The sequence below is a fragment of the Temnothorax americanus genome, unplaced genomic scaffold, assembly GCF_048541705.1.
Source record: "Temnothorax americanus isolate GAGA-0224 unplaced genomic scaffold, ASM4854170v1 Scaffold144, whole genome shotgun sequence".
Lineage (NCBI taxonomy): Eukaryota > Metazoa > Arthropoda > Insecta > Hymenoptera > Formicidae > Temnothorax > Temnothorax americanus.
Genome location: NW_027509280.1, coordinates 126,324 through 140,005, shown reverse-complemented (window position 1 = coordinate 140,005; position 13,682 = coordinate 126,324). Strand labels below are relative to the sequence as shown.

The window sequence follows — 13,682 nt, the reverse complement described above, 5'->3', positions numbered from 1 at the left end:
GGGGTAGAATTTTCCGGGGAGTGCTATAAGGTATATAATTTTTTTTTCTATTTTCTGAACACCGATTTTTTAAATTCTTTTACCCGAGAGAATTAGAAAAATTAAAAAAATCGGTTTCCAGAAAATTGGTAACAAAAAAATACACACCCTATAGCACATTCCAGAAAATTCTACCCCTATTTTATGTACTTGTTGTAAAAATTTGGTCCAATAGTTTTTAAGTTATTAACGTTCAAACATACACCACCCGTAAGGATTTTATATAATAGTATAGATAAACACTTCTCCCCACTTTACTTTAACGTGATCTTTCTGTTCAAGTCAACAATCATACTTCAGGAGTTTTCATGTTGATTGAAAAGGCATTGAAAACATGTTCCACATTAGTTTCCAACTTTTTACGTGAAGCAAAGTCCATCGCACCGCACTCCCTGCTTACAGGACAAAACGAGGTCTGTCATTGTACGGTTCGGGTTTTCAACTTTCCACGCGGAGCGAAGTCAAGTCCCACCCATCCCTGCCGCAGGCGGTAACCCCTCCCCCGTCTACATGTGTGCTGTCCACACACGTATCAGCAAATTACTTCCCTTAAAACTGACACAAACTGTTATATTTTTTAAACTTATTCTTTTTAATAAATAACAAACGATGGCTAAAACCTTTAGAAGGTTACTCAGGAGAATGCTCTCTATAATATATGTCAAGGTCAAGGTCACAGAAAGTTGCTTGCCTAAAGTAAATAATTACCAAACTTAAAATTCTTTTTACCATTTTATCTTAAAAAATAGCTTTCTTGTAGGAGTCGCCAAAATTCGCTTTAAGGACTTTTATTTTAACCCAAAATGAAGCTTTTACAAAGTTTCATCGAAATCGTAGTTAGACCGTTTTCGGAACTTTATTCAATAAATATACAAATTCGAAGATTTTTGAAATATTTCGCACTACTTGAAAAGATCTTTGATGTGTATAAGCTAACCTTGTGCTTGGATTACTAAAAAGTGCAAAAAAAACCTAAGTATTTTAAATAATCTCAAAGTAAAAAATTTAAGAAAATGAGATCAAGAGAACAGTACTGTAAATCTATCCTGCATTATTTACTTTACATCAAAGGTTTTGTATAAGTACTGCTTATCGTGCGTATTTACATGTACTGTATCATGCATAAACTACATATTTATCTTTTGCCGTAGAAATATACATTGTAGTAATTCGTAAGAAATAAGATTAATTAAATTATTTAAGAGGTAATTAGCATCGTTTAATGTATTAAGTAAAATATACGGTTCTATTAAGTAATGTTTTAAAATACCTGTCGATATTGATTGAAAATCGTTAAAATGTAGTGTATATGTAGATTCAATGACATGCGGAGAAAGATTTTCATTTCCTGAATGACTTTATAATGTCATAAATATAGAAAAGATGTAAATGGCCCAAGTTATTTATATTTGATATGATGTTTAAAAGATGTAGAAAATGACGATGGTCTGTCAATACATCAAGAAAATTGGATAATTCATATTAGAATATAAAAACAAGAAAAAAATTCCAGATTTATGTTAAAAAAATATATTAAATAAAATGAGCGCAAAAAAAAAGTTTTTAATCTTAATGAATTAAAAACAGAGAAAAAGGGTATAGCCGGGTTTGTATAGGAAATCTGCCCCCGCGGCTTTTTCGATTTTCACTTGGGGGATCAATTTGACATTAAATAAAAATAATTTAGCTAAACTTTTAGCTCTTTATCTCAAACGATTTTCGAGATTAAAAAAAAAACACTTTTTTTATTTTGTTTTTTTTTTCAATAGTAAAATTCAAAATTAATAAATGGTGATTTTTTTCTAATTCTTAGAAATAAAAGGAATGAAAAAACACTTTCATTATGAATCTCAGGTAGAAAGCCGATTTTTAAGAACATAATTAAAACTATAATCATTTTTTTTACCGTGTTATTTAAAAGTGTCCACCGCCAAACTTTGTTAGAAAATGTTTTCTATACTCCTTTACACTCAGGAATTTTTTCATTTTTTTTTAAGTGGTGGAACATTATGAAAAAAAATAAGAATTCTTTTTTTTTTAATCTTGCGTTTAAACGCATTAAAATTCTTATATATATATACTGCTAGAAAAATATATAAAAAATAATTTTTCAACTGAAAAAACAACTACAAAAATATTTAAAAAATTAAGAAATGCATTACTTCAAAAAATAAAGGACATTAAGGTCGTGAACGACTTTTGCCAAAAGTGATAGGTTTTATTTTTTATATCGAAAGAAGGAACTCCTGAATCGATTAAGCCCAGAAAGGAGATAATTCACCGTCCCGTTCTCAAGATATGTAATTTCAAAATTAGGTGATTTTAACATTGGTCTAATAGGAAAAGAGATATTTTCCTATGAATAACACGAGTTTGCAAAAAATCTTTTGCCAAAAATTTCCGAACAATATATATCGATAGAAAGAGAACACTGTGAGGAAGCCTATAGTTGAAGGTGAACACGATCCACTGTACGGTTTTTTTTAAATTAATAATTAAAGTTTGGTTTCCGGTGCTCAAGCGCTGATTTCCACAACCGAGCGTGGCGACGTGGCAACGCCGCACGCTGGGATCATCGGCGTAAGGTTAGGTGCACGTTAGGTGTGAGTGAGCGCAAAGACAAACAAGTGTATCAACCGCACGAACTGTTTGGCGTTGCCAAGTTGCTGCCCTCATCTCGTACATATGAGGGCAGCGACCTCTATGAAGTTGGCCGGAAAACTTCAACGTATCGAACTTTCATTAATTGGAATCGATTGGTGGTCATTTGATGGTCTTTGGTAGTCTAGTCCGATCGTTTGGTGGTTAGTCGTTTTCCTGTAAAATAAAAATGAAACTTCCGGTGTGAAGTTAAGGTGATGCTGGAGCCGTCTGTATAACCGACAAAATTACCATTTTCTATGTTATCGACTATATCTGTCCTTGTATAGACAAAGATATAGACAAGGATAGCACGCTACATTGCACGCACACATACGCCCGATGCACATCGACATTATACTTTTATATTACGCTTCCAAATCTTGATTTGGAGGGTTTATCGATCTTTTTCTTGTTATGCAATTCGGGGGAACTTGTTTTCGCGTTCGTACCAATGGTATATCTCTTATATGAAATACATCTTGTGACGAGCTGACAGCTCGCCGTAACTCGAGACGCCATATTGGGATAGAAGTAGAATAAGGAAATCTGTACTTCCGTAATTTTTTCTCGTTTTCTATATAAAATCGGAGTTCCCCCGAATCATTAATGTACGTACTGCAATTCTGGAGAAGGATTTTTAATTCTGTCAAATTAATACAACGCTACGTGACGACAAAAAATGCCGGTAAAACAGACGGCTCCAGCATCACCTTAACCGAACAATTTTTATTTTTCAACCAAATTAACTTTTTTACAGCTCATTCGACGCGGAATCGTTTGGTGGTCACGAATATCATAATAAAAACGTTTGGTAGTCAACCCGTTTCACCGAAAATAAAAAAAATCGTATGCGCATAATGCTGGACATATCACTATTATACTGTGCCATTAGCCGGAAAAATTGTATTTATCACCCAAATTGACTTTAATAAAACTCAATCGACGCGGAATCGTTTGGTGGTCACGAATATTGTCATTAAAACGTTTGGTGGTCAATTCGTTTTCCTAAGAAATAAAAGAAACCGTACTCTCACGCCATTGGTCGCATGACTCCGTGACGTTAGCTCGGTAATTTGATGAATAAACATTATTTATCAATCAAATTAACTTTCATACGGCTCAATCGACGCGGAATCGTTTGGTGGTCACGAATATAATCAGTAAAACGTTTAGTGGTCAACCGTTTTCTTAGAAAATAGAAAAAACCGTATGCGCATAATGCCAGACATATCACACCTCTGTCCCAGCAAACGTTTTAATGACAATATTCGTGACCACCAAACGATTCCGCATCGATTGAGCCCTATCAAAGTCAATTTGGGTGATAAATATAATTTTTCCGACTAATGGCACAGAGGTGATATGTCCAGTATTATGCGCATACAATTTTTTTTATTTTCTGGGAAAACGGTTGACCACCAAACGTTTTTATGATGATATTCTTGACCATCAAACAATTCCGCGTCGAATGAGCTGTAAAAAATTTAATTTGGTTGAAAAATAAAAATTGTCCGGCTAACTTCACACCGGAAATTTCATTTTTATTTTACAGAAAAACGACTAACCACCAAACGATCGGACTAGACTACCAAAGACCACCAAACGACCACCAATCGATTCCAATTAATGAAAGTTCGATACGTTAAAGTTGTCCGGCCAACTTCATAAAGGTAGGGCAGCGAGGAAAATTGTTTGTGTAAAAAATTACATGCACCTTGTGGCGAAATTACTGTACTTCAGTAAATCGCCATAACGCAATAATTCAATCGAAATAATCTCCGAAATAGAGCACTCAAGAGTTGGCACAAGTTGAAAATTAGTCAAGCGACGCATTAACACACACTTCATTTTAATCTACTTCAGGCAAAATATTATTCTACAACGTAAAAATTACTTACTAATGGTCTTTTTACGTCGTTACAAAACTTTGCGACGCGTTATCCTATTTTTTTTAATCATATAAATGATTCGATAAAAAAATCATAAACATTGCTTTGACTTCGGCCCTTCACGACCGATCTACCTTAAAAATTTTTAAATTGTTAAAAATTTTTTTTAATGTTGGTATCTCTCATTTTAATTTCTTATTGTTTTCACAGGGTCGATTCTGTATTTTGAGACGAGGTAAAAATTACAAAATTGAACAGATTTACTAGATTTCGACAAATGAAATTGTAGATTCTCTAGTGAATTTCCTCACTTTTGTAATTTTCACCTCGTCCCAAGATATAGAATCGACCCCCAGAACTTCATTGAAGTTAGCGCTAGCTTAACTGGTACTCGCTAACGCCATCTACTGGGACTTTCAAAACCTATTTTTTACTCTATAGAAGTTGTTCGATTAGAGTTAACCTAAAAATGATGATACATGTAAATGTTGTAAATGTAAATCAACGTAACACTGTTTCGATTATCGTCTTAAAATTGATTTAAAAAGAACAATACATACATAAGTTAAAAGTCCAATTAAACACAATAATGGTTGTATCATCATTTTTAGGTTAACTCTAATCGAACAACCTTTATAGAGTAAAAAATAGGTTCTGAAAGTCCCGATAGATGGCGTTAGCGAGTACCAGTTAAGCTAGCGCTAACTTCTGTTCTGAAGACAATAAAAAATCACAATGAGAGATACCAACATTAAAAAATTTTTTTAACAATTCAAAAATTTTCTATGTCCTTTATTTTTTGAAGTAATGCATTTCTTATTTTTTTAAATATTTTTGTAAGTAAGTTGTGTTTTTTTAGTTAAAAAGTTATTTTCTATATATTTCTCTAGCAGTATAAGAGTTTTAATGCGTTCAAACGCAAGATTTAAAAAAAAATTAGTTTTTATTTTTTTTTCATAATGTTCCACCACTTTAAAAAAAATGAAAAAATTCCTGAGTGTAAAGGAGTATAGAAGATATTTTCTGTTCATTTCTGTTCATAGTGTTTTGAAAACGTCTCGACAAGGGCTACAAGAATATGACATAAAAAATAGGGGTCCCCGTTTAAAGAACTCAATGTGACCTTGATGTGACACTTTTCCAAGATTGTTCAAAGTCAAACCACAATATCACCACATAATGGATAACTTGATACCCTACAACTTTTGTATAAAACATTTCTTCAGAAAACGTCATCTTTCCGAGGTAATCCAATGTCCAGACCTTTTTGTTACAACCTTTGGTATATATAACCAATAAATAATTCTTATTAATTAAAATAAAAAATGTAAAGTCTCTAATAATTATTATTCGAGTTGGTAATTATTTACGCAAGTCTCCAATAACTTCAACAAAAATTTTTAATGTAATCTAGCTATTAAATAATAATCAAATTAAAAATTTTTTCACTTCTGTTTATCTATCATCTATAAGCTTACAGTGTACAAAATAACTTACATTTCTATGATTGTCTTTTGTATTTTAGATATAAGGCGAATTGATGAAAATGCTTTTATAACAAATAACTAACATTTTTTTGTTCATAAAAAAATACTTCTGCAAATTATATCTTTATCATAATTTATTTTTATTTAATTATATCAAAGATATTTAATTGAATATCTTTAATTTGCTACATGTATAAATAAATTCATAATTATCCACTTTTAAAAAAGGCGTGTTACCTGAGTGAATTTCGTTTGTATCGTAAAATTGAAGCCTCTTTTCCGCGATGCCGATTGGCTATCTCGATTGATTGCCGCGCCGCGAGCTTGCTTCATCCCGTGAGGGACTGTCATCGCGGAGTATTGTGGCGAGTTTCGTGCGTGTAGTGCGTCGTGTGTGTCGTGATGTGACAGCTCGCGTCGTGTCGCGAGGTTAATATTATTATTAATGTGATCTCTCATTATTATTATAAATATGAAATCGCTTAATTCTGAATTTCGGTCGCATCACGCAAGGATCGAAGTGCCACGCGAAATATCAGCGGATCGGAGATAGGTAATTATAGTGACTCCTCCTCTTTTAAAAAGGGCATGTCGTAGGTATTGTTGTCACTTTTCCGCGATGCCGATTGATTCTCTTGCTGCGCTTACTTCATTTGCAGCTGTCATTGTATATTTTGACAGTTGTGTGTATCAAGGCGGGTTAATAGTGTAATAGTAATAGCATAACGTTAAAGCCAAATAGCGCGCGCGAAGCGCGCGCGTCTGTAGTGTCTAATAGTTTCTCTTCTAAAAAGGGCATGTCATAGGTATTGTTGTCACTTTTCCGCGATGCCGATTGGTTCTCTTGCTGCGCTTACTTCATTTGCAGCTGTCATTGTATATTTTGACAGTTGTGTGTATCAAAGGTTAATACTGTAATAGTAATAGCATAATGTTAAAGCTAAATAGCGCGCGCGAAGCGCGCGTCTGTAGTGTCTAGTATATTTAAATATCACATTAGACAAATATCGATCATCGAACATTTAATTTATTATAGTTAAACATGGCCAAATATCGTCAGACCTGAACAGTTTTCGATCAAGCACAACCACAGTTCGACTTATATCTGGACAGATATGGTCAGATGTGATGTATTTTGAATCGCATTCGAATATAGATATAGTTATATCTAAATAGATACAGTCAGATTTGGACTATTTCGATGAAATTCAATCACAGATATGGTTCGATCTGAGCAGATATGGTCCGATCTGAGCAATCGATTACCAGATTACACCCTATATAGTTATATATGAACATATATGACCAGATCTGCGCAGACAAGAGAAGTCATATCTGAGCATATTTGACCAGATGAAATTTAATCTAGTGAGATATAATTTGATCCAATCAGATCTAATCCTTTTTTCCCGGGTTCTGAAAAATGTTACGTAGGCTGCATTCTGATATTCACTGTTAGTACTGAAAATCTATATTTTTCTATATTTTATGTCACGTATACTTTAGATTTTCAGTACTGACAGTTGCTAATAGTAAATATTGAAATGCAGTCTAAAACTCACCTATTAATAGAAGCTTCCGGAAAAAAATTGTCCTGCAGCGAGGTACCGGCAATTGCTGGATTAGAATTCTGCAACACAAAATGCCCGTCCACTTGATCTTCTACGGGTGGCGTGGTTACTGCCATCTTGGCTAACGTTCTAGTGACACCGCCTCCGGGTATGATCAAAGGATGCTTCCTCTGATGTCGCGGTAAGCTGGACTTGGGCTGAAGCGTCTTAGAGCGGTCTCTAGGTGGCAGAGGTATTGGATTTTCGTCGATATTGCTCTGATTCTGATTGTTCTCTATCTCCATAGAGTGATGTCTTTCGAGAATGCGCGATTGCGGCAGAGGCAAAATTGCATGGGGCGACGGAGGTGCTCGGACTTTGGGCAGAGTCCTCGCGCCGCTATGATGCATCTCGAAATGGTAGCCATGTTCACCGGATGCGTCTTCTGACTGCAATGACACCGAGTAGCCCAAAGTGGCATGCTTGTTTCCGCGAATTCTGGGCCTTACTACAGGTAGTCCGGAACGTAACATGCGCAATGGATTTGTATCTCCGGTACTTTCCAATGTTGGCGTCTCGACCAAACTGTTGTACACTTCCTTAGCTTCTTCCGACAGGGTGGCCTGAACATGTTGCGGGAAGGGATAGATACGAGGATAAAAGAAACAGAAATTAAACAGAAATAAGAAAACGGAAATTATAAATATGGAATGCTAAACTTTCGGTTATTTTTTTATTTCTCATTTGCATTCTTCTCTCCCTCTCTCTTTTTCTGTGCACATGTGTATACATGTAAACGCGCGCACGCCCACATGTTATCTTTGATTTGTCTACCATTGTGTACCAGCTCAATAATTATAGTGAACAACTACTAACATACCAACAATATCTGACACTCGTTACAGTGTTTCGTGCGATGAAAACTGACATGTTTTCTCATATCAATGAGTATAATTTTCTTCAGAATTCTCAAACTTTTTCATTGCTCGTTACCCTTTTAAAATTTAATTGCATATAAAAAGAATTAATTTCTTTGAAAGAAAAGAATCGTTCTTGCCAATCAAAAATAAATTATTAAAGCATTTAAAAACTTAAATTATTAAAATTATAATAAAACCGGAAATTAATACAAATTAAATATAAGGCGCTTATTAAAAAAGTCTGCACGATTTAAGAGATATTTATTATGATAATTTGAGAAGAATAGATAAAACTTAACCTGTTCCAAATAAGTTACAATTTACAATTAAGAAAACATTGAAATGTTTTCTTCCTCATAAAAAGTTTAAAGTTATTGAATTTCTTTTAAAATATAAAAACTATATAATTTTTTAAATATTTTACGGAATATTTTTTAACACAAATTCAACGACTACAATATTATTCTTATTCATAAAAAGAAAGAAAGATACAACTTATGTGAATAAATGTTCAAATTGCAACACAAAATTCCACTTTGATAAATTACTATGCAAAGCAACTATATTAAATTCAAACTTACTGTTAAATTCAAACTTACATAATCTCTAATATTTTCTCTCAAAATTTTTTAATATTATTAATTGGTGTTAAATATATATTGATTGCACCCCCACAAAAAGAAAGTGCATAAGATATAGGTTCAGAAAACAAGTTGACAACAGACTGATTTCTGTACTTGCAAAATAATCTCGAACTATTCATGTATCATGAGCTAAGCAATCATCCTATTAAAAGTAAGTTCCTTATATTAAAAGAAACATATTCTACATCAACTATGGTAATTGTACATTGCAGATATCAATATGACATTAAATTTTGTTATAAAAATATAGTGCAATTAAATTACAGTCTAATATGCCGAATCAGACATTAATTTTCATAATTCTAAGAAAGATAAAGGAAGATAAAGAGTTAAAAGAGAAATATGAAAAAAACTAAAGTCAAGGAAAAAAATGTAAAAACTTACAAACTTAACTTAAAAAAATTAAGTTTTCAAATCTATATGGATTTTTTGATACAACAAATGTTGATTTTCTTGACACTACAAATATGATCAAAGATTGATTACAATTTCAATTCATCCATTCACTCTTGTACATACGTAAGAGCCGTCATATTTTCGGTAAACTTTGTTAACTTAACAATGAGCAGTAAATTCTGGATCAGGATACAGATTTTAAGAGCAATAAATTCTAGAATCATTTTACTACCAAAATTGGCATAGTATACTAATTTGTTTAATATATTTTACTGTTGTACATGACGCAATACTTTTGATAGATTTTGTTAACTTAAACAATAGCAATACGTTTCCAATCAGAATACTTTAAGACTAATAAATTTTAGAATTATTTTAATATCAAAATAAGCAACTAATCTATTTAATATACTTATTTAGTATAGCAATTAATTTATTTATTATACTTTATTCTTGTATCTTTGTAAGTTTCGATCATTTTTAAAGTTGCATTTTATGAGCAATAAAGTAACATATTCAAAAGCAATATATTTTGTGAACACTAGATTGGAAAAACAATTTAATATTGAACTTATACCTTGACAACACTATACGTGAAAGAGACGTGCTACTTTGATCGCAAAGTCGCAGAATTTATGATAGGGGAGACTGGGACAAAGTCGTCACAGGGGTGAAGTCGTCACTACAATTATCTCGAAATCTGTATGTTGTGTGTGTTGAAAACACAGCGATTTATCGACGAATGAAAAATGGCGTGTTGCCATCTATGGTATTCGCTAGTAAGTAACTGATTCCGTAAACACTCTATAGAGACAAAGGGTCTTGGCACATAGAAAAACTTAAGCAGTAAAACTTAAGCAGTAAGAAATCAACGGTATGGATTCGCTACCGCTTAGGCCATGCCTTAAGTTCTTGACTGTGATTGGCTGATTTGCTTACTGCTTGAGTTTTACTGCTTAAGTTTTTCTATGTGCCACGGCCTTAATACATGGGTCTAGTGACATTGGTAGTGCGTATGTTTCGCACGCAAAAGCGCTGCAATACTTGGTTTCCGCGTCCGTATGGCGCTGCGATACCTGACTTTCGCGTTCGTTACAAAAGTATCGAGCTTGCGTAGCAACGATCGTCATTGTATCAATATCCTCCGTTCACAATCGTGATTATATTCACATCTTTCGTCCAAAAAAGTCGCGCTAATCGAGTCGTATCGTGTATTTTGCCCGTTTCTACTATCCTTTGTAAAAAGGATATTGAGTTGTTAAACCAATCGTTTCAAGTCATACTCAATCGTAATTACAACGACGAATACATTAAATACGGCAACACGACGTAAGAAAAGGCGACTACCGACACTGGAAAAATATCGGCCATTGCCGTATACAAGGAAAAGGCATCCGCCATTACTAAAGAAGGAAGGACGATTGGAGAATACATTCGATGGAAATATATTTCCGAGTTTTCACCCGAAGGGCGGTATTCCTCCTCTTTGGAGTCACTTTCACGTAAAGTAAAAGATTGCACAGAATATTCGAGAGCTTTCTTTCTTATTGGATTTGGGATGTATAACAACCATTATTCTTGCGTTTCGGCAAGACATTCAATCCAACTTTTTTTCTTATTGGATTTGGGATGTATAACAACCATTCTTGCGTTTCGGCAAGGCATTCAATCCAATATTATCTATCAATCGGTGGCCACTGTTTAAGACAAGGAAAATCCTTCTCATCTCACTTGAGTGATCAAGTATAAAAAGAATTTGGTTGCAACCACGCGTATTTAATATATTCGCTTCTTTTCATTGTAAAATTACTTATGTTGTATAAAGATTGTAAGGATTCGTTAAAATATTAATTGAGAATTAACTTATCAAAACTGTAAAGTTAATATTTCGTAAAATAGTACATGTTCACATTGTTTAATATACTCTATTGCGATTCAATAGTGTATTCTTTCTTTATCGTAAATTGAATATCTCTAAGTTCATTTCGAAACGAATAATTATTTCAGAAACATTATCCAATAGTGAAACCATATGTTATGCACGATTGATGATATCTATATGAATATGTGTCATGTTTATTATGGATTAATGCATTGAATTACCAAAAGAAAAAAAGGGTATATTTATTGGTTAAGAACCACTTATTTTTTTAACATTGATTTATCAGAAATCTATTTTCTTCATTAGTAAACTACCAAATTAATTCATGCATTAATTTCTTATATATATATCTTAATTAGATTTTGAATTTATAATTATATTATGTTCTATTTTGAAATGTTTTGCATTAATGGTCCTTTCACAAATATAGTTTGTTCTTCAAGGTTTTTCTCTTATGCGTTAAAAAACATTTAATGATTCTCAGTACTTCTAATTTATTTAAGTGAAATCGATTAGTCTTGCGTATTTACTATATTGGAATCTGTAAAAGAAATATCTCCAGCAAAAAATGTATATTTATTAAAGTGAACGGACTATTAATGATTGAGTTTCCTGATACTTAAACTATGTATTTAATTTATATGTGATTTATATATTAATACCGCGTTATACTCTCAAAAGTTCTAAAAATTGTAGTCAATCTATATATCGAAAGGTTACTTTTCAAACGAATTACACTAGTTGAGTTTTCTTAATAACCAGTACGATTTTACGTTCTTACTGGAACGTGTACAGTGTGAACTCGCCATTAATATTGTAACGCTACTTATAGCACCCATGTGACCAACGGAGTTCAGTGAGATTATACACCACGTTGTGATTTTCATTAAAGCAAACGTGTTTTCAGATGTCAAAAGTGAAATTTCTTGCGCTTCGAAAATTTTTAATATTTTAAATATTATTTTCTCTCCGAATCTCGAGATAAGTGATTCTGAAGAGTAATGCATGCTGAATACAAATTCAGTGAAGTTTTTTTATTTTCGTTGATTTCTAATATTTCATGAGCGATCAAACTTAAAATCTATGTCCGGGACAAAGTCGTCACCAAGCCACCAGGGCGGACTCGATAAATCGTCTGTGACAACTTTATCCCGGTGGTTTATTCACTCTATTTTTCGTTGCAAATCGTTGCGTCATTGCATTATTTCTCAATTGCAAGAAAATATGGTACGCACGTACCATCGCAAATCGACTCCCGTCGACAAGAAGCAACTCAGGAAAGCAGTTCTTGCGATGAAGAAAGATAAACAAATCAAATAGATAAAATTAAGACAAAAGTAACCGCAAAAAAAATTTGGAGTCCCGAGAACTACGTTGAACGACTGGCTGAAGAAGAATAATGATGAAATAGCACACTTGGATGACATAGCCGTACGATATCATGGAGGCTTCAAGCGGCGCGAAAATCAAAGTAAAAAAAGCAGCAATGGTCGGATTCCGGCGAGGATGGATAAGATTAGAGACGATAACGAGATTAACGAGGACGAGATTGGATAATATGTGCTGCGTGTGCTCAGAGATGACAAAGAACAGAGTTAACGAGAAACAGTGCATTTCGTGCGAGCGTAGGACACATAAGTGCGTACGCTTTTCTTATAATTATTTTTCGCCATCGTGTTTTTAATTATTGTTTTTATTTTTCTATTAAAAAATAATTAATAAAATGTATCCTATCATTTTTCATGATCGGAATTATAAATTTTCATTTAAAATCCAGTCCGAGAATGGAGTGACGACTCCGCCCCGGGGGTGTGACGACTCCGCCCCGGCAATTTTGACATTTTAATTTTTGCACCTTTGTCGTTTTTACTCTATACCAGTTCAACAAAGCGACGTAACGTTACAGCGTCTTAACTGAAATTTGAAACGTGATTAACACGCCGTTGTCACGTAACTAACAGCCAAATTTCTGGTGACAGAGATGTTGCAGTAACGTGTATTTGTGACTTTATGCGACGTGTTGAGCACCTATTGGCGATCTTAAAATGATTGACTGGTTTTGAAAAATCAAGAGATTGACTTTTATTATATATTATATATATACCTACATAAAATACTTGACAGACAAAATGTATTATTGTACTTGGTTGAAGCAAAAATTAAAACAAACAAGCATACGTCAAAATGACATCAAAATTTAGTCATAGACGATTAAAAATAACGATGACGATA

At 33.3% G+C, this 13,682-nt stretch overlaps 1 protein-coding gene across 5 annotated transcripts in view; it reads right to left on the bottom strand.

Annotated features, from left to right (window-relative positions):
- Window positions 1-13,682, bottom strand: part of Ack-like (activated Cdc42 kinase-like) — a 216,777-nt gene that overhangs the window by 98,441 nt on the left and 104,654 nt on the right. For all 5 annotated transcript variants that reach the window (XM_077401487.1, XM_077401485.1, XM_077401486.1 and 2 more), the window contains exon 6: window positions 7,621-8,231. In XM_077401487.1, the coding sequence (XP_077257613.1) occupies window positions 7,621-8,231 (611 nt within the window). The remainder of the gene's footprint in view (window positions 1-7,620; window positions 8,232-13,682) is intronic.